This window comes from Hyperolius riggenbachi, chromosome 1 (assembly GCF_040937935.1).
Source record: "Hyperolius riggenbachi isolate aHypRig1 chromosome 1, aHypRig1.pri, whole genome shotgun sequence".
In the NCBI taxonomy this organism is placed as follows: domain Eukaryota; kingdom Metazoa; phylum Chordata; class Amphibia; order Anura; family Hyperoliidae; genus Hyperolius; species Hyperolius riggenbachi.
In genome coordinates, this window is record NC_090646.1 from 332392068 (window position 1) to 332419250 (window position 27183).

At 42.3% G+C, this 27183-nt stretch overlaps 1 protein-coding gene across 2 annotated transcripts in view; it reads right to left on the reverse strand.

Annotated features, from left to right (window-relative positions):
• The window catches only part of FKBP8 (FKBP prolyl isomerase 8), a 155371-nt gene that overhangs the window by 11171 nt on the left and 117017 nt on the right, over positions 1 to 27183 (reverse strand). Inside the window, exon 7 of one of the 2 annotated variants that reach the window (XM_068233903.1) lies at positions 1970 to 2047. The exons of the other annotated variant lie outside the window; for it this stretch is intronic. Within the exon in view, the coding sequence (XP_068090004.1) occupies positions 1970 to 2047 (78 nt within the window). The remainder of the gene's footprint in view (positions 1 to 1969; positions 2048 to 27183) is intronic. 2 annotated transcript variants of the gene reach the window in all.

Consider the following 27183-nt stretch of genomic DNA (forward strand, 5'->3'; position numbering starts at 1 on the left):
TAGAATTTTCACAAAAGGGAAAATAAATCCACAATACTACTAGCAAACACTGGTTGTTTTTAGGCAACCACTGTTTAGAGCATGTGGAGAAAACGGTCTCCACTCAGATGGAAAGTCCGGACTTGGCTTGCACTCCAATCAAAAAGGTCCACTAGAACCACTGGATATCGGTTGCAGGGATAACCCCTAAAGGCCCGTACACGCCTGAATTTTACACGCCTGACTTTAGGCAGCTAAGGCAGCCAATAATGACCGCCTCAGGCAATAATCAGGCGTGTACAACAGTCAGCAACCCCCAACCTGCGAATGTTCCGCCGGGTGGATCTACTCACCCCAGCGACCAATTCCCGCTGATACCATTGTTTGTGACACTCCCTCGCCAGCCACATTGCGCCACTCGTCATCCCTCCACATACTAAAACAGTGCATCAACAGCTATACAGCTGACACACGTGTGCAGCTTGGCCCAGCAATGTCGCCCAATGGGATCAGGTTATGATCCCGACGGGTGACATCCATCAAAGGTGTGTACGCACCTTAAGAGGGAGACTATACAGGGTGGGATGCAGTGCCCCAGTGTGAGTGTAAACTACAAATTTGCGAGTTAATAAACTGTTCATTATTTACCGTATATACTCGCATATAAGCTGACCCGTGTATAAGCTGAGGTACCCACTTTTCCCTCAGAAACCAGGAAAAAGTTGATTGACTCGCATATAAGCTCCCTTCCCAGTATAGCCCACTCCACAATAGCCAGATGTGCCCCCAGTACAAGTCAGCCTCTCTCCCCATAGCCAGATGTACAGGCACAAGGATGACAGTTGTGTCTCAAGATGCCACTAGAGGGGGTCTTAGATATGAGACACAGCGATTGCCACACAGGAAGAATCCCTGATCATTGCACCGCTGACATGTTGCTTGCACACTCTGCTCCACAAGCCAGGGTACACAGGAAGTCTTGAGCAGCGCACTCTGCATACCAAGTTGCAGGGGATGGAGGGCACGGACACAGCAAGGAGCCAGCTGGCAAGAGCAGGATGACTAGTGCACAATCCTTATGCTCCTCTGCCATTAACAAAACCTGCTCCACCATCCATTCTGCTCAACTAACTCGCATATAAGCCGAGGGGGTAACTTTTCAGCACATTTTTTTGTGCTGAAAAATTAGGCTTACATGCGAGTGTATGCAGTACTCCCAAATTCATAGTTTACACTCACAATGGGGCACCTCCTTCCACCCTGTATATATATATATCACTGTAGCAAAGGGTACTGTAGAACACTCTGTTACATACGGTGGTAATGACAATGGTACTGGCGGAATTAGAAAACTCCAGGGAATTTATTTTTACAATCAAAGCGGTTTAAAACCCTGACATAATATTCAATAAAAAAATGTTTTCCTACTTTTTCATACTTTTTTGCATTTGTGCATAAGCAGTATTATTCATTTAGAAATTATAGGTTCCCAAAAGTAAAGTTTTTTGCTTTGTGAGCTGACTTTGCATTTTATGAATAACTGGTTTTATTCATTATGTATTGAAGGCAAACATGCTTTAACTCTCTGTCGAACTGCTTCTTCACAGTCAGAGAATGTGTTACATTCCTCACTTGATACATTTAAGTGAACACAAGATAACAATCTACAACTCCGGATGCGTCCACATTTCACTGCACTGAACTGTCAAGCTCTGTGTGTAACCCTTCGAATGCTGGTCTAGTAAAAAAAAAAATGCTGGTTGCATATAATATGCTGTAATTAAGGTTTTAGAGCAAAGATGAAATGTTGGGTTATATTCCGCTTTAATTAATCCAATAGATAAAACTGCAGAATAACAGAATAGGGAGTGTATAATGTACATTAGCTTTTTATGAATGTTGGCTGGTATGACTGCTTTGTAAATTTGAGAAAGACCTGCAGAGTGATTTTTCTTCCATATAAAAATCTCAGTGCAAAAACTTAACATACCTTATTGGAAGGCTCCAATTTTAATGCCTTCCTTAAAATAGCTATTGCATCACTGTACTCTCCCTGCTGGGCCAACACCTGCAGAAAATATCAAAATAATTGATTTTATTAATGGTGTTACAAAGTCATAAATAAAAAACAAAAGTTTGCCTTCTTAAATAAATGTGAGAAAATCATCAGATTCTTTTAGCTATGAAAAGTGATTCAGTGACATTGATGTCTGTAACCAGAGGTTCTCCTGTCCATTTCCCAATGGACTACACAGTTAAGCTAGCCATACATCTAGCGTTTTGATGGGCAGATTCAAGAGACAAATCTCTCTCTGATCGAATCTGATTAGAGAGAGATCTGTCAGCTACCCATACACTGCAGGCTCATTCATGATCAATTTCAGGATGAAATCTCTCAGGAATCGTCTGAGCCTGCTGCATCCTCTGCCTTGCAGCTGTGTGTGTGTAATGTATAAATGTGCTGTAATGTGCATTTATACATTACCTGTCCTGTGTCACAGTGGCCACCCGTCTTCCACCACTCTTCTATTATCCGCATACATGCTGCCGGTGTAGAACGTGTATGACGTCACGCGCAGGCATGCTATGCGCCGGCAGCGTGTATGTTGGTAATTGAAGTGGCGGAAGACAGACAGCTACCACGACACAGGACATGCAATGTATAAATGCACAAAGGAAAGTGCAGCCGCAAACTACAATAGGGTCCCAACCAGTGACGGTGGGATTAAGAAACAAGTGAAAAGCCTTTGGAGCACCTTCTACTTTGGTGAGTATATAATCTTTACTCCCATTAAAATTACAGGTTTGATGTAAAGAGAACCTGTGTCTGAATCGTGTTATGTAAAAAGAGCCAGTGAAAAAAATTGTACAGGTTTGTATATTTTATTGCACAATGTTCTGCTTCAATCTTATTTACGTTTAGGCCAGAAACCATAAAGTGGAACCTTGATTTACGACCATAATTAGTTTTCAGAGTTTGTAATCCAAAGCACTCATATCAAAGCGAATTTCCCCATAAGGATTAAAGGAAACTCAGATGATTTGTTCCACAATCCAAAAACATTTATAGAAAATATTTAAAACAAAAGTACCATACTGTATTAAAGAGAAACTCCAACCTAGAATTGAACTTTATCCCAATCAGTAGCTGATACCCCCTTTTACATGAGAAATATAATGATTTTCACAAACAGAGCATCAGGGGGCGCTGTGTGACCGATTTTGTGCTGAAACCCCTCCCACAAGAAACTCTGAGTACAGCGGTACTCTGGGCAAACTGCCACAATGTAACAATGTTCACAGACAGGAAATAGCTGTTTACAGCTGTCTCTAACAGCCAGAACAGCTAGAAGCAGCTACATAACCTGCCCACAGTAACAATGTCACCATGTAATACATGTCAGAATGTGAATCTGGGAGAGGAAAGATTTTACAATGAGCAAACACTGACTAAATCATTTATACATAATTATGATAAAAAATGAAGCACTTTTTTTACTACATTATTTTCACTGGAGTCCCTCTTTAAGTAAGAACAAACAAAGAAAAAAACAAAAAACACTTTTACTGTAAATATCAGAATCATTAACAACCTTTTTTTTTGGGGGGGGGGGGGGGGGCGTGTTTAAAAAGGAACTTATCCAATGACAGTTTAGAGGATTTTAAATGTAAATGTGACACTGTACAGTCCCATACAATTAGTACAATCCTGTAACATCAAATGAAGAACAACCATTGGCTCAGTTGTGATGATGTGACATGCATATACACTCTCTGCTTGTATATCAAGACGCTGCATGCTTATCAAGTAAAATTTCCATAAAAATATTTGCTTGTCTTGCAAAGTGCTCTTAAATATGGGCGTCTGCACATAGGGGCAAAATGGGGCAGCCGCCTCCCGCTGGTTGTCCCTGCTGCCTATCATGTAACAGGCAGCATGTGCTAGTATCTCACAAATACCGCACTCATATGCGGAAGTGACGTCATATGTCACTTTAGCATATGCAATGCGGTGTCCACAAGGTGTACATGCGTGTACATACATTTCTCACTGGCTGCCGCTGATCTGATGTCTTCATGGGGTGGGGGCTTCTTTCCTCTGTCACTACCTAAAACTGGGGGCACCTGTCACTAATTATGGGGGGGGGGGGGTTCCCTGTCACTACATGCCCATTTTCCAGCACAAATTGACCCCACACTCCCCCGGGAAATTTTCTGTGGACGCCCATGCACTTGAACCAAGTGCGATCAAAGGGTTTTCTTTTTTTTTTTTCATTTAACATGGTTAAAAATGGTCTTTGTATTTCTGTTTGGAGCTATGATTTTCTAAAAATAAAAGATATGCCCAAGTTGCACTAATATTCAAATCTGAAATCTATTTTCTATGTGCACTAGTATTTCAGTACAGACAACCCAGTTACATTCTCCTTCCTGCAAGAGTAACCAGCTACATGGACCAGGAACAGCAGCTTGTTGCTTGCATTCCACAACTGTAAAGGCCTGTACCCACCATGTGAATTTCCCGACGATCTGATTTTTTTTGTGAGTAACGAGTGATTGTTTCCGCAATTTTGCAACATGGGTACAGGTACGCAATTGCGCTAATGACGTTTAGAGACACGTGCTGATAATAACCGTCATGGCGGATTGGATCTTTAAGATTGCCGACAACTCCGCACAAAGTACTGTGAATGCTTGAAGTCTCAATCGTGCCAATCGTGCGCATACCCGCCGGCAGGAAGATGGATTGGGGAATGCTTGTCGCCGAGGGACGTCGCTAGATTCATCTTCCTACATCGCTGCAGTGAGTATCTAGCTTAATAACAGTGATGGTAGGGGAGCTCTGACACTACCAATCTCTTTTTTCAGTCTGGGTGAAGCAGCTGAATAATTTAAAGTGACTCTGTAACAAAAATTACGTGTTTTTTCTACCATCCTACAAGTTCCTAAACCTGTTCTAATGTATTCTGGCTTACTGCAGCACTTTCTACTATCACTGTCTCTGTAATAAATCAATGTATCTTTCCCCTGTCAGACTTGTCGCCCTGTGTCTGGAAGGCTGCCAACTCTTCCGTGCTGATCTGTTATGCACACTCCAGTGTGTGTTATTTACATAAGCCAGCAGCTCTCTGCTATCTTATCAGTGATAGAAGAGAGCTGGATAAAAATCCTCCTCTGTTAGGCTGTGAAAGGAGCTGGGCTCTCACATACTGAGGAATTAACGACATAGGCAGAGCTGTCTGCAGGAAGCCTGTCACTTCAGTGGGTGAGAGCTGCAGGGGGACAGAAGGTAAACACACAAATGATCTCTTGAGATTCAGAAGTAAGGCTGTATAAAGCCTGCTTGTGTATGGATGTATTTTGTATGTGTGGACATACTGTACATCAACCTACTTCCTGTTTTGGTGGCCATTTTGTTTGTTTATAAACAAACTTTTTAAAACTGTTTTTGACTACTTTTAATGCGGCGGGGAGCAGCGAAATTGTGATAGAGGGTAATAGGAGATGTCCCCTAACACACTGGTATGTTTACTTTTGTGCGATTTTAACAATACAGATTCTCTTTAAACAATAAGATAAGAAATTTGAAACAATACATGGCAATTTGCAGAGCTGTACTGTATGGTTTCCTTTTTTGTTTCTTAAAGGTGGAATGTCACATTACATTCACCTAATACAGAGAGGGAGGGAGAGGGAAGGAGGGATGGAGAACAAGAGAAAGAAAAAAGTCAACCCAAGGTGACCCAATGCCTTGTCTGTGGAAAAGATCAGTGACTGTTGTCTATAGCAACCACTTTTTTTTTTGTTTTTTTTGTTTGCATATCTCCACAGTAAATTGGCAGTTGGTAGTAGGACACATTTCATGGGAGCCAAAAGTCATTCTCATATATTTTGGAAGTCAAATGCAAATTTCCTGTACCAATCCGAAATGTAAAACAAATTACAAAACATCCAGGCCACAAACTTAAAATAGAACCTGAACAAAGCAAAATTATTTAAAATAAACATGATCTACCTAACTCAAAGTCAGTTCCTCTCAGAAGCTCACCATTTTCTTCTGACAATGATTCCTTCCAGGTTCTGACTAGATCTAGTTGGAACTGAAAGCTTTAGGGACCTCTTCCACTAGATCAGTTACTGTCAGCTATAACTGAAAGGACAACTGATGTGCAAGGTAATATCCATGTTTTCCTATGGCTCAAGTGGGCGATATTATACAGATTAACGGAGTGCTGACTCAGAAGCGGTTACAGGGTCATCACCATTTTTAAAGTGAAGGATGGGGAATTTTATCGATCACACTGGACAAACAAGACGCCGGAGAGAAGAGTGTGATGAGTAGACTACGTGGGAGGTAATGATGTTAGTTTTGACTTATTTTTCAGTTCAGGTTTGCTTTAAAGTAGACAGCCAGGAACGCTGAGGTTACTTCTATACTTATGCGCTAAGGTAGCAGAAGGATTTGGAAGAATCGCACTACACCTGAATAGTAGCACCACCCATTATCGGTGCAGTGCAACTGAAGAAAAAAAATTAACATGTAACTTCCGGTGCACTTTCGGGAATCGCAGGGTAACAGACTTCAGGTTCTGCATTACTTCTCTAGTGTCTAGAGCACTTCCACTGCCTTGCGTAGCACCACAGTCAGTGTGTCAAGCCTCATTGACTTTAACGCTTAGCGCAACGAGCTGTGGCAGAGGAGAGTACCGTGATGTGATGCAGTAATTATAGAAAGGGCCTTAATTATATCCGTACATGTATTTAACTTATTCAGCACATTCGTGGCACAGGAATGTTTTACCTAATGCAACATACCTTATATACTAGCATATAAGCCTAATTTTTCAGCACTAAAATTGTGCTGTAAAATTACCCCCTCTGCTTATATGCGAGCCAGTGGAGCAGAATGGATGGCGACACAGGTTTTATTGGCAGAGGAGCGTAAGAATAGTGCACTAGTGATCCTACTCTTGCCAGCTGGCTTCCTGCTGTGTCCGTGCCCTCCACCCCCCGCAACATGGTGTGCAGAGTGCACTGCTCAAGACTACCTGAATCCCCTGGATTGTGGGGCAGAATGTGCAAGCAGCCTCGTCAGCTGTTTAATGATCGGAGATTCTTCCTGTGTGGCAATTGCTGTGGTTCATATCTATGACACCATTTAGTGGCATCTTGAGACACAGCAGTATCATTCTTGTGGCACATCTGGCTATGGGGAAGGGGATGACTTGTACTGAGGGCACATCTGGTTACCATGGAGAGGGCTATACTGGGGGGGGGGGGGGGGGGGAGGCTTATTTGTGAGTCAATCACTTTTTCCTGGTTTCTGAGGGAAAAGTGGCTTATATGGGAGTATATACAGTAATACAAAAATCATTTGGCTCTGTTGTGTGTATCAACTTCTGTAGTCTTTATCCCTATTGTGATATTTTACCTCACTACTTGTCCCTGGAACATAAAGAGTTTTTACTGTAAACCTTGTTGGTAAGAAAAACAAGAATTGAGGAAAAACAATAAAAGCTTAGTAAATGTTTCAATTCCTTTTCACAAAATAAAAAGGTTTATTGTTTATGTACCTGCAGAGTGAAACTGGAACCCTTTCCATAATGGGAGGGAAATTATCCCACGTGGAACACAGATGGCAATAAAACCTTTAAAGAGATTCTAATTTCACACATACAATATACAAAGCTAAAAAAAAATTAGAGGCATATTTCCCCTGATAACACACTTAGGCAGAAAGTCCTGTGAAACAACAATATTAGGCAACATGTACCCCTGAAACATCAAAAGGAAGAGTGTACACACAATTAGGTGGTGCAGGTCAGTTTCTTTTTTTTTTTGAAAGAATATTTTTATTGTGTTTTAAGTGGCGACAGTGCCACCAAGACATAACAATTCAACACTAACATTAATACAATGCAGTCCAAAAGAAAAAGAACATTGCTCGGTAAGATAGGGTCCTGTAACCCCAGAAAAAAGGGGGGGGGGGGTGTTCTGGTCCAGTCACATGCCTCTCCAAAGAACCGTAATATCAGCAGTTAGGTTAATGAGTTAAGATTTAATCAATTAACTCTAAATCGTAATATGAAAGCCACTTGTTCCATGTTTTAGCACATTTTTGGGGGCATTTCCTCTTAACATATACTCGTTTAATATATATTAGGTCCTTATGAACATATGTTTTCCAGTGTTTCATGCGTGGGGGAATTTCTTGATTCCATTTTAATACTATCAGCTTTCGTGCATAGGCTACCAGTGTCCTGAATGCTGTTAGCTTGTGGGTGGATAAAAGGCTATCCTCAATGTTACCTAGCAATAGAGCCTCGGGAGTAAACGGTATACGAATACCAAACACTCTCTGAAGCTCTGCGTGAATGTGTTTCCAATATGGTGTTATATGAGTGCATTGCCAGAAGATGTGGAAAGAGTCCGCCTTGGCCTGCGTGCATCTATTGCATGTTCCCATTGAAGTGGGATAGATTTTAAGTAATCTTGCTGGGGATAAATAGCTTCTGTGAATAAATTTGAGGGCAATTAGCCTGTCTCTGGATGCAATAGTGGTCGTGAGGAAATAGTTGAGTATGACCTCCCATCTTTCTGTGGTTAGGTCCGGGATATCAGATTGCCATTTTTTGAGAAGATCTTCAGCGATCCCCCTACCCCTTGGAGGAAATATTTTGTAGAAAGTGGATATGACATGTTCAAGGTGTTCCTTGATTATTTTTGCTTCAATAGGGTGTGATTGTATCAACAGAGGGCCATCTTTGGGTCGAAATTGTGCCGTAAAAGCGTGCCGCACTTGCATGTATCGAAAGTGCATTGAGGGGGGTAGGCTAAATTCCTGTCTTAATGTTGTAAATGATTTAAGGGAATTATTGTCTGTGATGTCCGCTAGTTAAGTAATACCGTGGTCTGCCCAGATTTTAGGGTCTGGGACTGTTAAAAAATGTGGTAGGGTGTGGTTTGCCCAGAGTGGGGTGAACGGAGAGATTTGCCCCGGGTGAGACATTAGGCCATTTACTTTTTCCCATATTCGGACAGTATTAAGCATGTTAGCGGTTGCACGCGGGATTTGTTTACTGCCTCTGAATGGGAGGCTAGTGAGAGCGTTAAAAGAGCCCATGATTTCAGCCTCCAGGGCAGTGGCAGGATTTAATGGAGATTGAGCAAACCACCAACATATACTGACTAAGTTAGAGGCCCAATAATAGTACTCAAAGTCTGGAAGGCCAATACCTCCCTGGGTTTGATTGAGCTGCAAGGCTGAGAGTGCGATTCGGGGATTTTTCGGGTGCCAGAGTAGGGCAGAGATATTTTTATTTATTTCTGTGAAGAATTTTTTGGGAAGCAATACTGGACAGTTCCTGAAATAGTAGAGGAATTTAGGCAACATGTTCATTTTAATGGCGTTTGCCCGCCCCAGTAGTGTTAAGGGTAAGGATTTCCAGGCTTAGCATTTCTGCTTAAGTTTGGTCAGGGCGGGGTGGAGATTTAAGCGGGTGTAGTCTTGTGGGGATCTTGTAATTTTGATCCCTAAGTAGGTAAGCTCCGACACCCACCTGAGAGGGTTTACAGGATGAGCGGGTATAACTTGTGTATCTAGCGGCAGTATCACCGATTTGTCCCAGTTGACTTTAAAGCCGGAATAAGAGCCAAATGTTTTTATGGGAGGAGAGTGCGGCTGCCAAAGAAGGACCGGGATCCGCTAAGTATAATAATATGTCGTCTGCATAGAGAGAGATTTTTTTTCTGTACAGGATCTATATTGTAACCCCCGAATCTGTGTGTTGGCCCTAATCATAATAGCTAGCGGTTCAATTGCAATGGCGAACAGTGTCGGCGAAAGCGGGCAGCCTTGTCTCATTCCCCTCGAGAGCATGAAAGGGGGAGATACATTTAACCCAGTACGTACTAAGGCCCTCGGCGTGGTATAAAGTACTCTGATCCAATGTACAAACTTGGCACTGATGCCAAACTTAAGCATAGCCCCCCATAGAAAATCCCAGTCTACCACGTCGAAGGCCTTTTCGGCATCAAGGGAAACCACCACACGCGATCCGACGTGCTCATGAGTTATTTCAAGATTGGTCATTAATCGTCTCAGGTTGATGTCGGTCCCTTTTCCTGGGATAAAGCCAGATTGATCAGGGTGTATTATTTTGGTCATAATTGAGTTCAGTCGAATGGAAAGTATTTTAGCTAACAGTTTGTAATCTTGGTTCAGTAGCGATATCGGGCGATATGATTGACATAGAGTTAGGTCTTTGCCTTTTTTTGGAAGGACGGTAATTAGCGCTTCCTGCATTGAATGAGGAAGATTGCCAGTTTCGAGAATATGTTTAAATAATCGAAGGAGGCGTGGGGTGAGCATATTTTTGTATTGTTTATGGAAAGCTGCTGGCAACCCGTCGGTGCCAGGGGACTTGGAATCCGGCAGACCCTTGATAACTTCTTTAATCTCTTCCTCGGTGATGTCCGCCTCCAGGAATTCTCTGTCATCGGCAGACACCACCGGGAAGTGAAGAGTATCTAAAAATGCCATAATTTGCGGTGAGGGGTTAGGCTGGGGTGAGGAGTATTTAGTTTTAGATGTAGTGTGAACCATGTTTTTGTATGAAGCTTTGCAGGTTGTGTATTAAAATTATTGAAGCATATGAAGACACTTTGGTTTGGAGTTTATGTTTGAGGAGTATAGCTCCTTGTAATAAATTGTAAATTCGTTATTTATAGCTGGAGCATTATTCAGAGTCTCACCTGCTTGGTTTTTAATTGAGCCTATATGATAACTGGGTCGCTCCTCTCCTATCAGGTACGCTAGCAATTTGCCAGTCTTGTCTCCCGGTTCGTATATACGGGTGCATTTTGCCAGGTCAGCCTTTGATAAGACGGATTTTTGTTTATCTGACAGATGTGCTAGTGATGTTTGCCAGGTATCATATGAAGCTTTGGATTTGTTGACAATGTATTGCCTCTCAGCCTCTGTTGCTGCCTCTTCTGCTTTAATTAAATAAATTTTATCCTGTATTCTAGCTTCTGAAATGGCTCTAATAAATTGCCCTCTTGCAACGGACTTAAAGGTGTCCCAGACTATTGGGGGTGTGGCTGATTTAACATTTTCGCAGGTCAGTTTCTAGGCACGGTGGCGTAGTGGTTAGCGCTCTTGCCTTGCAGCGCTGGGTCCCCAGTTCGTATCCCAGCCAGGTCAACATCTGAAAGGAGTTTGTATGTTCTCCCCGTGTCTGCGTGGGTTTCCTCCGGGCACACCGGTTTCCTCCCACATCCCAAAATCATACAGATAAGTTAATTGTCTCCCCCCCTTAAAAAATTGACCCTAGACTACAATACATACACTACACGATACATACATAGACATAGGACTATGGTAGGGATTAAATTGTGAGCTCCTTTGAGGGACAGTTAGTGACAAGACTATATACTATGTACAGCGCTGCGGAAGATGTCTGCGCTATATAAATACTAAATAATAATAATAAAAAAAATATCTCTCAGGGGAGTTTTTAAAAATGTCTTTCCTTCCCCAAATTCTATATCAGACTATATGCTAGATACCGGTGTCTGAGTGTCGTATGCGTAAGATCCCCTTGACACAAGTGCAAGTGTGCAATATTTGACATCCTTGTTATATAAATTGAGGTGTATGTTAAAGAGGAACTTGTAAAGTGGAAATGATCTCACCACCATTGTGAAACTGATGGCAGGTTTGTCAGAGAAAAAAATCCCGTAGCCAATGGAAAACAAGCTGAAAAGGTGAAACCCCTCCCACTCTCTAGGCCTTACTAATTAAAATTCAGCCTTCTGATGCAGATTATTGTGAGTAATGACATCACATACAGTTCATTTCTAAATTTGCATATCCTGATATTAAAGGTTCAATGTATCAGCACTACCTCACACAACCCTGCTGGTTCCTAAGATAGGGTATTTCAAATGCATCTCTGGAACCAACAGGGCTGGGGAGCTTTGGCACAGAGGTAGTCCGGAAGGGAGTCGCCTCCCTACCCTCAAAATGTGTAGGTGCTACAAGTGCAGAGATATCAAGCCTTCAATATCAGTGGCATAATACAATACTGTAGACATAGGAGAATCAGACACAGGGTCAGCATAGAAACCTAGTGGAGTGCAGACAAACAGCAGCAGTAGTGCAGGCTCAGACAGCGCTGATGTAGCAGCCTGGTGGAGAGCAGAGAAATAGCATAAAACACTGAAAAGCAGTTTGTTTCATACTGAAAATCATGGCAACATTTTTTCCACTTTTACGTTTGCATTTCTCATTCAAGGAATGAGAATTGCAAACAGAATTGCGGCAAAATAGCTGTGATTTTGCACTGATTTTCAGTGTAAAACAAGGCCCTAAGCATAAGCGTAGGTATCTATATAAGAAAAAAAGGGGAGTGTCTTCAAATAAGGGAATAAAAAAAAACCTCTAACCCACTGTGCACCAGTAGTAAACATGATTCCTCCCATACTGCATGAGGCACTTTTTCTACAACACTGACAGGGAATCTTCTTACAGTTCCTCCTTAAATGAATGTATATATTACAGTAATGCTAAAAAGTAGTGACAATAATATTGCATAATAAAATTAAATCCATCCTTGTGAACGTGCCTGTGTCATTCATTAGTACAGGTGCTATTACTATTATTAAGGGAGAGATTGCATATATACTATTTTCAATATGGCTTATCCTGGAAGTGCTTGTGGCAAGTAATGGTTACCCCTAGACCCTTGGAGTGGTGACAAAATATCGCGAATACCTTCTGTTTTAAGAAGGCAAATCACATTAAGCATTACTTTTTAGTAGGCTTTTTCAGTCTCTTTTAGTCCCCAATACTTTCCTAGTAGTTCTGGGTCACCCCGAGCTGCTTAGGTATTCTGTGCACGGATCCAAGCCCTATCCCATAGAGCCATATAAATCCCTGCCATGCACTGATGAGGACCAAAAGTCCAAAACAGGCTGTCTGCATGTGGGGTTGATGTGGCTCTGTAAAATTTAAAGCTATAAACTTGCTATTTTCTATATTCTGGATGCCAGCCTGGCATATTGTTCACTTAAAGCTGAATTATCGCAAATACCTTCTTTTATCAGTATCCTGCTATAGTTTTTTTTTTTTTATACAATGTTATAAGTCATGTAACATTCCCTAATATATGAATATTTAAATTAAGTCAAAATAAGACACTTCCTAACACTATTTATGCAAAGCAGAAAACTTGTGATCCAGAGTTGAGGCGATTCCTGGTGGTTGAACTTTCAAACGCCAAGATTCTGCAATGGGAGAGACCAGGAGCCAATGGCACAGTATCGTTAGGATATATGGTCGAGAATAGTGTAGTGATTTATACTCACAAGGGTGGGTTGCAGACAGAGCCTACGGGAAATTAACTGTTAGTGCTCGGTATCCTAGGTCTGCTGTGCAGGTACTGGGTTGGTCGCTCTCCTTGGGTTATTGTGACACCTGGGCCCATATGCAATTCACTTTTTCTCCTGAGTTTTCTCCTAGGTGATATTTTCACAACTTGTAAATAAAATGTCTTTTACACCGTCAGCAAGCAAACAAATACTCAAAATAATTTTGGGAGTACTTTTTCACCTTATTTTTGGTACTTTTTCCATCGCAAAGTGCTAAAAAGTTATTTTAAATCGAAGAGGAAAAATGATCTCCTAGGAAAAAAAGTGAATTGCATATGGCCCCCGGTGTCCAATACTCAACCCTGAAGGGTAGAACTGATACTAAAACAAACTATCGGAGGTGACCCAAAGATATATAATATGATCTTTAAATTATAAGGTATAGGAGTAGAAATATCTTGCCTCCAAATAAGAACAAACCTCATGGTAGGCCTGAAAGATAAATCGAATTTAAATCAAAATCGCAATCACCAAGATCACAATTTTAGAATCGTCAAAGTGGCGAATATCGCGATCACGTCATTTCCACATGAGGACGTTTGAAGAAGCGCCTTCAAACTCTCCCAAAGTCCCAGTGCCCGCAGCGTTGGACATACCTTCCATCCTCTATCGCCCTCTGCTGCCTCTTGTGCTTGGCAAAACTTCGGGTTCCTGTATGTCACATGATATACAGGAAGTATGCCGTGCATTAGAGTCTGCAGGAGGCAAAGTGGATAGACGGGCATCGCTGGACTCGTGCTTGAAGTTATGTCCGGAACCTATGCAACTTGGGGGACAGAGGAGGCACAGAGAGACAGCGTGGGCACAGAGAGAGACACAGGAGACACAGAGGGGGCACAAAGAGACACAGAGAGAAACAGAGTGGGCACAGAGAGAAACAGAGTGGGCACAAAGACACAAAGGAGGCAAGAGAGAGACCCAGAGGAGGCATGAAGAGGCAAAGGGGGCACAATGAGAGACTGGGACAGAGGGGGAACAGACAGACACAAAGGGGGGAAACAAAGCTTGATTTGAAGGAAATCGTGAATCGAATCGAAATCATAATTTTGGACAGAAATCGCTCAATTCAATTTTTTCCTAAAATCGTTCAGGCCTACCTCATGAGTAGATATAACGGTTTAATGATGCACAATAAGACAACGAGTTTCACAGGTGCTAGCCCGCCTCCCCAGGTCAATAACAAGCGCCTGAGTTTTGCAGCAGTCACAGATGAGAGGCGCTCACACTGTGACTGCTGCAAAACTCAGGCACTTGTTGTTGACCTGGGGAGGCAGGCCACCACCCGTGAAACGCATTGTCTTATTGTGCATCATTAAATCGTTATATCTACCCATGAGGTTTGTTCTTATTTGGAGGTAAGATTTATCTACTCAAATACATTATAATTTAAAGATTAGAATATATCTTTGGGCGCCTCTGATAGTTCGTTTAGTATTTGTTCCTGATTAACGTAATTTGAATATTACTTTTCACACCTTAAAAGGAAAGTTCAAGCAAAATAAAAAAATGAGTTTCACTTACCTGGGGCTTCTACCAGCCCCATCCAGCCATCCTGTGCCCTCATAGCCACTCAATTCTGCTCCAGTCCCCCGTTGGCAGCTTGCCGACCTCTGAGGTCGGCAGGATGCATTGCGTCCATTTTTATGCATTCCCGCTAGTTCAGGAACATTAACACATACATTTTTACGCGTTACTGGTTCAATGTGTAAATTTTTACGCATTGAACCAGTAATGCGTAAAAATGTATGTATTAATGTTCCTGCACTAGCGGGAATGCGTAAAAATGTACGCAATGTGTCCCGCCGACCTCCGAGGTCAGCAAGCTGCCAGCGGGGGACTGGAGCAGCAGTGAGTGACTACGAGGGCACAGGATGGCTGCATGGGGCTGGTAGAAGCCCCAGGTAAGTGAAACTAATTTTTTTATTTTGCTTGGACATTCCCTTTAATTAGTATAAATTTTTGCTCATTAGAAGCTTAAAAAATGTAACACAGATAAGATGAAAACAGAGGAAAACTTGAAAAAGCATTGTGAATCATGCCGAGTGAATTCACCCCTTTGCAGTAATATCAATATAATTAAAAGACAACTATAACGAGAGGGATATGGAGGCTGCCATATTAATTGCTCTTTAAGCAATACCAGTTGCCTGGCTATACAGCTGATCCTCTGCCTCTGATACAAAGACCCTGAACAGGCAAATGCAGATCCAGCGTTTCTGACATTATGTCAGATCTGACAAGATTAGCTGCATGCTTGTTTCTGGTGTTATTCAGACACTACTGTATTCAAATAGATCAGCAAGTCTGCCAAGCAACTGGTACTGTTTAGAAGGAAATAAATATGGCAGCTTCCATATCCCTCTCACTACAGTTGTCCTCTAATAGTTATCAATTAACCACTTAGCGGCAAGCCACCACATTAAAACGTCCTGCTGGAGCCTGTTAATGGCTCCATGGTGTTTTAATGCGTTGCTTATCCCTGCCGCTGTGCATGAACGCTCACCTGCCTGCTGCTAGTACCCGCCGGGACATGGAGATCTGCGTTTAACCACTCGCAATGGCTGGAATGAATGGACATGACCCCAATCAGGGGCAATGCCCATTCATAATGACAGGAAGTAGTAAAAGCACGAGTTACTGTAAAAAAAAAATAAAAAAATTTGAGAACACTTCCTAGAAATCGAGCTAGTGTTTCTAGCACCTAATGGCAAAAAGTTTAATTACAGACACAATAAATATATATTTAAAAAATGTATTACATGAATCCCTTCCAAAGACCCCCCCCCCCCCCCCCAAACACTTAAGAAAAAAAAAAGATACATAAATAGTTTCCTTATGGACTCAGCTTATTCTCATATGTATTTGATGAGGGTATATTACTGTTATTTTATTACATAAGGGCTTGTAATTATGGTCCGGACAAAAAACTGAAAAATTACACCTATATTTCCAAATATATTATCGCCATACATTGTGATAATAGGGGCATAATTTAAATGGTTTAATAAACGAGACAAATAAGCAAATAAAATGTGTGGTTTTTATGCACAGAAGAATGTTATCCAGTGATTTAAAACAATAATAGCCGAAAACTGAGAAAATGAATTTTATCCTATTTTTTCCTATTTTTCCTGTTAAAATGCATTTAGAACAAAATTCTTAGCAAAATGCACCACCCACAGAAAGCCTAATTGTTGGCGAAAAAAAACAAGGTATAGAGCATTTTGTCGTGATTAGTAATAAAGTCATTGGGAAATAAAAGGGAGGAGCGCTGACAGGTGAAAATTGCTCTGGTCCATTAGTGTAAAAACCCCTTGGGTGTGAAGTAGTTAAAGTCACTTCACCCCAAAGGTGTTTTTAACCTAACGGACAAGAGCGATTTTCACCTTTCAGTGCTCATCCCTTTCATTTGCCAATAGCTTAATCACAAATAATCACAATGAAATGATCTATATCTTGTTTTTTTTCACCACAAATTGGGCTTTTTGGGGTTGATATTTCTTTTCAGTAATTACTTTATTTTCTATGCATTTGAAAGGGAAAAACAAGGAAAAAATGAAAAAATACACTATTTCTCTAATTTCATCCCCCATAGTTTTAATATAAACTCTGCTACTGTGCATAAAACCCACACATGTTATCTGCCTATTTGTTCTGGATATCACAACATTTTAATTATGTCCCTAGTACAAAGTATGGTGACAATATATTTGGAAATAAAGGTGTATTTTTGTATTTGGTGTTTTTTTCCCCCACTATTTTCACGTGCACGGGGATGCACGTGCACAGCAGCAGCAGCAGCAGCACTGTCTGACTTATAAAAACATCCTGCTAGAGCCTCTTAATGGCTCCAGGACGTTTTATAAGTCAGCATGACATTAAAGGGATATGAATATTTCCTTCTAAACCATACCAGTTGCCTGGCAGTCCTGCTGATCTCTTTGGCTGCAGCAGTGGCTGAATCACACACCTGAAACAAGCATGCAGCTAATCCAGTCTGACTTCAGTCAGAGCACCTGATCTGCATGCTTGTTGAAGGGCTATGGCTAAAAGTATTAGAGACACAGGATCAGCAGGACTGCCAGGCAACTGGTATTTTAAATTGGAAAATCCATATCCTTCTCAGTTTAGGTTCCCTTTAAATGGTTAAATATGCTCTATACGGCCTGGTGCACACCAAAAAACGCTAGCAGATCCGCAAAATGCTAGCAGATTTTGAAACGCTTTTTCTTCTTTTTCTGTAGCGTTTCGGCTAGCATTTTGCGGTTTTGTGAAGCGTTTTTGGTGTAGTAGATTTCATGTATTGTTACAGTAAAGCTGCTACTGAACAGCTACTGTAACAAAAAAACGCCTGGCAAACCACTCTGAAGTGCCGTTTTTCAGAGCGGTTTGCGTTTTTTCCTATACTTAACATTGAGGCAGAAACGTATCCGCAATCCAAAATCTGCAGCAGCCCGGGAGTATGCGTTTCTGCAAAACGCCTCCCGCTCTGGTGTGCACCAGCCCATTGAAATACATTACCCTAGCGGATGCGCACCCGCAAGCGGATCGCAAACCGCAGCAGAACCGCCCTGGTGTGCACTAGGCCTAAGAGTATATAGAGACTGTTATACAAAAAAGCCCACCAGAGTGCACTGTGATAGCACACTGACACACATATATTCTTCACGTTTAAAGGGCAACTGAAGTGAGAAGAATATGGAGGCTACCATATTTATTTCCCTTTAAACAATGCCAGTTGCCTGGCAGCCCTGCTGGTCTATTTGTCTGCAGTAGTGTCTGAATCACAGCAGAAACAACCATGCAGCTAATCTTGTCATATCTAACAATAATGTTAGAAACACCTGATCTAAACTGAAAATTACTTTGGACAATAAAAGATGGTCAAGTTTTATAGAGATTGTATGGTTGCCCAAAAATACACCACAGTGTACACCACAGTGTTAACCTTCAGTTAATGCAATATAAAGTAATTATGCGCTGGTATTCTACTCCGGATACTATAAATAAACTATACAGTTTTGTTCCCTTTATTAGCTGGAGATGTTCACAACTGGTTTTAAATTATGCTCACATATGGTGGTCATGTCCGCAATCCAGAAATTTTGGAAAAATGTTGATGTTTTTCTTAGAGTAAACACCGACCTAGATCTCTGTATCCATGTAACAGAGGCGAGCTTTAGTCAGGGCCTGCAAACCACTACTGAGTTATCTAGAGATCTTTTAATGTTTTCTACCTTGAATGGTAAGAAACTAATTATAGAACACTGGGGCACCAACATTAGCCCTTCAATATAGAGTTGGCTCACCAGATTTAATGAGCTTTTAGAGATAGAGTACTCACACCCCCTTGTGGCCTCAATGACTACCACCAACGATCAAAACAGATGGATAAAGCTGTACGATTTCTGTTATGAGAAATTCAAATATTAGCCATACTATTTTAAGGGTAGCGTTAATTAGCTATTATATACACCCCTACACTTTTCTTTCAGAGTTTTCTGCTCCTGCTTACTTTCTCCTTCCCTAAAGGCAGCTCTCCCTTCTCCCTTTTGGTCCGCTCTCCTTTCTCCCTTTTGGTCCGATTCTCTATCCCTTTTCTTTATTTATTCCTACAAAGTATTCAATTCTGTTTGGCAAGCATAATGAGACTTTATGCCCAACACCGAGAGCGTGGTGATGAAACCTATCAATATGGTTGGGCCTTCATAAGTTGTGGCTAGATTCTGAAATAATCAAGAAAAAAAGACAAACACCTGCTCTGCCGCATGCTTGTTCAGGATCTACGGCTAAGAGTATTAGAGCCAGAAGATCAGCAGAATAGCCAGGCAACTGATATTGCTTAAAAGATAATAAATATGGTAGCCTCCATATCCTTTTTGCTTCAGTTGTCCTTTAAATAAAGCCTTAACCAAGATGGCTGCCGCCATGACTTAGGATAAGAATCCTATCTAAAATAGCCACCATCTATTATTGGTCTTATAGAAATATACCTCTGCTAAAATGGCCGCTGTCACTTAGTCCTCTTAATAATGGCCACGGCCTATGTCACAGTTCAGTCACGTCTCCCCCAATGGTGATGCGAAGGACACAGGACTGGCAGTTCGGCGATCGCACCAACTGGAAGTAGCATGCAAGACAGTTTCCCAGTTTATTTAAAAGGATCTGGAGCATGGAAGCAACCACTATAGAGATGCCCGCGCTTCACAAAGTCATTATAAAAGGTAAAACCCCTAAGGGGTAACTATTCTTTGCACACTACACTTTTTGGGATAAGCCTTGAGACCATGTGGTGTTAATGTTACTTAGCAGACCATCAAGATAATGGGAGCTTTCTTTTATTATCACTACTAATTTTTATAATTTTATCATCACTACTTTTTACCATTACTGTAATATATAAATGTATTTAATGCATGCCTCAATTTATTTAATGATGTCAAATATTGCACACTTGCATTTGGATGTGTTGAGGGGATCTCCCGCATGAGATAGGAAGACACAAGTATCTAGCATAAAATCTGATAAAGAATGTCCAAATAGGGCATGATATTTATTTGCTACTAGTGACCTTAGCCTCTTTAAAAACGGGCTCTAGGTCTGTCACAGGCGTATGCGCCCACTGCACGCCTTCCGCTCCTGGCCCCGTCCTCTCCTGCAAGTCGCGCGTCATTCCCCCCTAGCTCAGTGCCTCTGCGTCCCTGCACGTGTGCACAACGAAAACACGAAACACACACACACACACACACACACACACACACACACACACACACACACACACACACACACACACACACACACACACACACACACACACACACACACACACACACTATTATGTAGGACTATAGGACTTAGTGACCTTAGCCCGTTTAGCTCTAGGTCTGTCACAGGCGCATGTCCGCGCGCATGCGCCCGCCCAATGCACGCACACCCCTCCTGGCCCCGTCCTCACCTGCAAGCCGCGAGTCATTCCTCCATCTCAGTGTCTCTGTGTCCCTGCACATGCGCACAACGAAAAAACACACAGGGACATGGGACGCAGACACTTGCCTATTATTATATAGAATAATGGGTGTGTAACCTCAATAAGAAAGTAATGCGCATATTTAACTAGAATTTATTGTAATGTTGAATAATATTCAAATTAGCTACAGTGGAAAGGAATGCTTTTATTTGAAATATGACAACAGATTTTCCTGAAGTATATTTACTTAAAAAGAGACATACATTTGTGTTTAGGCTCCTGTTTTTAATTGACCTGAAGAAGCGGGTAACAACCCGTGAAACGTGTTGTCATTTATGAATTGTGCTCGAATAAAAAATTCCTTTTCAATAATTTGGTGTTTTCCATCAGGTGAGACCTCTTCTTATGTGTTAGTTATACTGTTATATATAAAAAGACATTGGGCGCCTCCTACCATGTTGTTGTAGAACACTATGCAGAGTACCACTTTGTAAGCCATGTTCCTGTCAGCTAAGTGCTAACTGAGCACACACTGCTCAGTGTATAAAATAAATGTAACCCTTCCCCAGTATGTTTATTAAAGTCATCTGTATCTCTAATAATCTGTCTACTCTGGTCGTAATAAGAAACTATTTCTCATTGCTCTTCTTTAACCCTTTTAAAGACAAATTGGAAGGGTGTGGAAAAGCTTAATCGCTATACAACACAACGGGAAGGGACAGAATAAAACAGAAGACTCTTGATATCTGCAGTAGGACCGAGCGGAGGGGATGAAGCATGGCGCAGTATGGAGTTAGGCTACATACAGTATAACAGTGATGAGCACTCTGCTGTCACATAACCAAACTCACATTTGGTGACAGGAGAGATTAGTGTTAGGAGAGGTAAGGAGGTTCGGAGAAGAGAGCGGAAGGTTAGCGTTAGGGAAAGGGAAGATTGGGAGTGGAGAGGGAGGTAAGTGTTCGACGTCAAGTGGGGGGAGGTTACTGTTAGAATAGGAAAGGGAGAGGGAATAGGATACAGATGTTACAGAACAGGAAACTTCCACATTACCCAGTGCCAAAAGAAGCAGTAATGATAAGGAATGTACACTGCAATCCTTACCAGTCAGGTAAAGAAAAAAAATAATGCAAAAATTATTTATGCACATAACTTTGTGCATTGGACAAAATCGGGCGTCCCCATAGACCTTAAATGAAAATATTGGCGAACCATCGAAAAAAAAAAAAAAAAAAAAACGGGCGCCAGACGACATGCGCTAATTATATTATTTGTGGGGCGAAAGAGGAAATTCCAGCACCTAGCAGCACCCAGTATTTTTCTTTTTATGTGCAGTGGGTGGTTAGGGGTTGTGAAGAAGGTTTGTGCAGGGGGCAGGGACTGTAAGGGTTAGGCTCCAGCAAGTTTGTGCAAGGGGAGTAGTTAGTAAGGGAGAGAATCAGAGAGGGGGTGGGATGCCGGTTAGGTACTGCCGGGGGGAGTCTTAGGGTTATGCACCACCGGGGGCGGGGCTGGGGGCTCAGGTTGGTAATCAGTAGTGGAAGGTTCTGTGTGACAGCAGCATTAGGTTTAGCTAAAGTAAAATATTGGTAACAATTACCGATATGTTACTAACACAAAAATAACACTTTAAATAGTAGAGTATCACTAAATTTACCAATATTCGGCTATCGGCACTGTTCCTGCGCCCAATTTTACATGGTGCCCAAAATTCACATATGCATTTCACACTGCAGCATTATGCTTGCAAAAACACAAATGCATGCATTTTTTTTTATTTCCTTTCATATATGTACATTTTTAGGTTTCTTTAGTCATATTTGTATCTTTCTCCTATTTATAGGAGGGGGGAAACCGCATGCAAAAATGAAGAATGCATTATATAAGTCTGAATGGCCTGAATGAAGTCTAAGTGCTAGGCTTTTAAAAAAAAAAATGCATATCAACACTAAACATGTCAGAGCCCATAAGAGGCCTTCCGAATAGGACAGTGCAGATAAACATCATAATGTAAGATGTAAAGCAACAAATGACAAAAGCCATGTTTCCCCATCACTGATAAATTAATTCAAGTTGTGTTTTGTAGGTAACTGCTTTGCTTATCACTTTGTAACTTAGTGAAATAAAGACATAGGGCCCAATGCACTACACTGCAGTAAATTTGCAGAGCACAGGGAGTATATGGCAATTTTAGCGTTACTAATACCAAGGGAGCACTGCACGTTAACCCTTTCCACGTTAACCCTTTCGCGCTGCGGGCCTTGCTGTGGTAACACACATATTGCTATGGTAACCTGGATCACCACATGTGCAAACCCGGTTACGCCCACGGCGCTAAATGGTTAACTTCATAGCAACCCGGCAAGTCACTATAATTTTTTTTTTTTAACACACAATTGTCCATTTACAGAGATATTTCTCCCACCCAGCATGGGTATGTGTAAAAATACACCCCAAAACACATTATACTACTTCTCCTGAGTACGGCGATACCACGTGTGACACTTTTTTTGCAGCCTAGGTGTGCCAAGGGGCCCAACGTCCTATTCACAGGTCATTTTGAGGCATTTGGTTTCTAGACTACTCCTCACGGTTTATGCCAGGGCAGTATAGGAACCCCACAAGTGACCCCATTTTAGAAAGAAGACACCCCAAGGTATTCCGTTAGGTGTATGGTGAGTTCATAGAAGATTATTTTTTGTCACAAGTTAGTGGAAAATGACACTTTGTGAAAAAAAAACCCAGTAAAAATCAATTTCCGCTAACTTGTGACAAAAAATAAAATCTTCTATGAACTTGTCATACACCTAACGGAATACCTTGGGGTGTCCTTTCTAAAATGGGGTCACTTGTGGGGTTCTATACTCCCCTGGCATTTTAGGGGCCCAAAACCGTGAATAGTCTGGAAACCAAATGCCTCAAAATGACTGTTCAGGGGTATAAGCATCTGCAAATTTTGATGACAGGTGGTCTATGAGGGGCCAAATTTTGTTGAACCGGTCATAAGCAGGGTGGCCTCTTAGATGACAGGTTGTATTGGCACTGAAGTGCAGGAAGCGCAGGATGTTCTCAAATCGTGACCTGGACATGGCAGCAGAGAACATGGGCATGTGATTTATTGGGTGCGTAGACCAAGAAGACCGCAATACATTCTTTTTGACTAGACCCATGTTAAGGAAAAGGCCCCAAAAAATGCTACATTCGGAAACTTGGAGTGGTTTCCACCGAAAAGGCTGGGCACGGTAGCTTCTTGGATTGGCAGTTGCGTATTGTGTGGCATAACGGTTGGTCTCAGCCACAATTAAGTCGTAGAGACCAGCAGTGATCAGAAAAAAAAAATTCTGTCACTGTGGTGGGGCGGGTGAGGGTTTGACTGGGTGATCAGAAGCCCACAGGGGACAGATTAGGGCCTGATCTGATGGATAGGAGTGCTAGGGGGGTGACAGGAGGTGATTGATGGGTATCTCAGGGGGTGATTAGAGGGGAAAATAGATGCAATAAATGCACTGGCGAGGTGATCGGAAGGGGTTCTGAGGGGGATCTGAGGGTTTGGCCGAGTGATCAGGAGCCCACACGGGGCAAATTAGGGCCTGATCTGATGGGTAGGTGTGCTAGGGGGTGACAGGAGGTGATTGATGGGTGTCTCAAGGTGTGATTAGAGGGGGGGAATAGATGCAAGCAATGCACTGGCAAGGTGATCAGGGCTCGGGTCTGAGGGCGTTCTGAGGGTGTGGGTGGGTGATTGGGTGCCCTAGGGGCAGATAGGGGTCTGATCTGATGGGTAGCAGTGACAGGTGGTGATTGATGGGTGATCAGTGGGTGATTAGATGGCAGAACAGATGTAAACAATGCACTTTGGAGGGGATCTGAGGGTGGGTCTGCGGGCGATCTGATGGTGTGGGTGGGTGATCAGATGCCCGTAAGAGGCAGGTTAGGGTCTGATCTGATAGGTGGCAGTGTCAGGTGGTGATTGACAGTTGATTACAGGGGAGGATAGATGTATACAGTACACGGGGCGGGGGGTCTGGGGAGGATCTGAGAGTGTGTGTGTGTGTGTGTGTGTGTGGGGGGGGGGGGGGGTGATCAGGAGCCCCCAGGGGGCAGTTTAGGACCTGATCAAAAAAATAGCGTTGACAGATAGTGACTGATGTGTAATTAGGGGGGGTGATTGGGTGCAAACAGGGGTCTGGGGGGTGGGCGGGGGGGGGGGGTCTGAGTGGTGCTGTGGGCGATCAGAGGGCAGGATCAGTGTGTTTGGGTGCAGACATGGAGGGCTGCCCTGGTGGTCCCTCGATCACTGGGACCACCAGGGCAGGAGGCAGCCTGTATAATACGCTTTGTATACATTACAAAGCGTATTATATACTTTGTATGCGGCGATCGTGATGTGATCGGCTGTGGGCGGTCGGCAAGTGGTTAAAAATCATGTTATTTCCTGGATTTTTTTTTTTAAATGCAGTCTCTCACAATGGGAATGCACCTACAATGTGAATTTCAGACCCCTCCATGATTTCTAAGTGGGAGAACTTGCAAAATCACAGGGTGTTCAAATACGTATGTTGCTCGCTGTATGCTGCCGCAAGTGACATTAAGTTTATGTTTTTCTAACATTATCTTACTGTTATAGGGAAAAACAGTATAATTTAAAACTCATTTATACCTCCATATAAACTGTACATTTGTCCCAGAGTAAATGCAGTATTAATTTTTCACTTTCTATGTAGCTGTCACTTACAGAAAGCATGATGTTCACCATCTCAGAACCACTTACTGACAGGTTTTGGACCAGTCCATCGCCTCATGGGAGATTCTTGGGATTTATTTTATTTTGAAAAACAGTCCACCGCCAAAATAGTGTGCACCTGCTTAGGCAGCCTTTCTTGCATGTTTGAATAGATACTTTCCAGCGAGTTCTTTTGAAACAAAAGAAACTTTGAGAATTCCTGATGAAGAGATGGCCTAATCCAAAATCTGCTGATAAGAGGTTCAGAGCAGTCACACTACAATACCTATTAATAGTGACAGTCGCACAGGAAGTAAAAAAAAATTACAGTGCATTTTGTCTGGGAAAAATGTAAGTATGTGCACTTATGGTTTTTAAATCTTGGTTCTTCGCCATAGTGCTCCTTTAACCTCCCCGGCGTTCAATTTTCCAGGATTTCTTTGCAAAAAGTGATAAAATTTATTTTTAAAACTTTTTTTTCCTGTAACTTGCCAAAATGTGTCAAGCAAGGGTCCAGTATACAGTGCAGGAGAGTATTGATGTGTATGCACGTTTATACTGTTCATAACATGTTTTTATGGATGGGCATTTCTGTCCATACCGCTGGGGAGGTTAAGTATTAGTCAGCACAGTGGAACCTTGGTTTGCTAGCATAATTCATTCCCGAAACATGCTTGTAATCCAAAGCACTCTTATACCAAAGCAAATTTCCCCATAAAGGATTAATGGAAACTAGTGATTTTCTACAAACTGTTATAGAAAAATATTTGATACAATGTACTCTATAAAGTAAAAATGTAAAAAAGACTTTTACAATAACAGAATTATTGTTATGTGTCGGCTCAATCCAACCTTTTTTGTGTGGCTTTAACAAGGAACTTGTCCAATGACAGTTGATTTTGCCTACTTTTGAGAATTTCACAGAAATGTGACATTGTATAGTCCCTGCACTCAGATTAAGTACAAGAAGGTACAATACAGTCCTGCAGCTTCAAAGGTAAAAGGACCATTGCCTTAGTTGTGATGACGTGACACACGTATAGTTTTGCTTGTATATCAAGTCAAAATGTCACATTTTTGCTTGTATTGCCAAGCGCTCGCAAACCAAGTTACTCCCAATCTACAGTTTTACTGTATTGGTTTTTTAAGTTACCGTATTTTTTGTAATATAAGACGCACCTTTTCTCTCCCAAAAATGGGGAGAAAAAAGTAACTTTGCCTTATATTCGAAATACAGGGAGTCCCTGACGCTGTGAAGCCTTTAATGGTTGCAGTTAAAGAGGGAAGAGCATGAACCCAGCCGCTGCTAGGAGAGGTAAATTTACAACCCCCTTTCTTGTTAAACATTTTTTTTTACAAGCCCCGCTGTGCAACTCTTTTTACAGAACAGCGTAGGATGGGGTTGAGGAAGACAGCCGACGACTCATCAAAATTGGCCAGGCACAGAGCAGGCAGTTCAGTCTCCTCTCTGCCACCTGCCAGTGCAATTTGGGTGCAATTTAAATGCAGCTGAATTGCAGCGGTAGTAACACCACGCGTGTCAAGCACTGGCAAGCGGTGGTGTTACAGGTCGGCACAAGAACATGAAATGAGCCTGACTGAGGCTGCACTCAGATCTGACTGCATGGGGAGGCTACCTGTGCAGCACTGGTATCGAGCACTAACAAATGCCCAGCCGGTGCAGGAGAGCAGCTGACAGGCGGTGACTTCCCAGCCTGTCAGTCGCCTGTGTGAAAGGGGCCTGAAAGAGCCTGGAAAGAACACAGCAGTGATAGTTTAACCATTTCCGGACCGCAGTGATAGAGATCTACGCCCTGTTTTGATGGGCTCCTGGCTGGCAGGGCGTAGATCTCTATCACCGGCGCCGCCGCTCCCCGCCGCGATCGCGCGCATTGAACCGGCTGCACTTAGCTGTCTTATGACAGCTAAGGCTTCCGGGTATCGGCAGGAGCCGTCACTGATTGGCTCCCTGCCGTGTGATCGCTGTGAGCCAATCACAGCGATCACCCTCTGAAAGGCAACATAGTTGCCGTTCCGCCTCCCTCTCCGCCTCCCTCTCCCTGTCACTGTGGATCTTGTG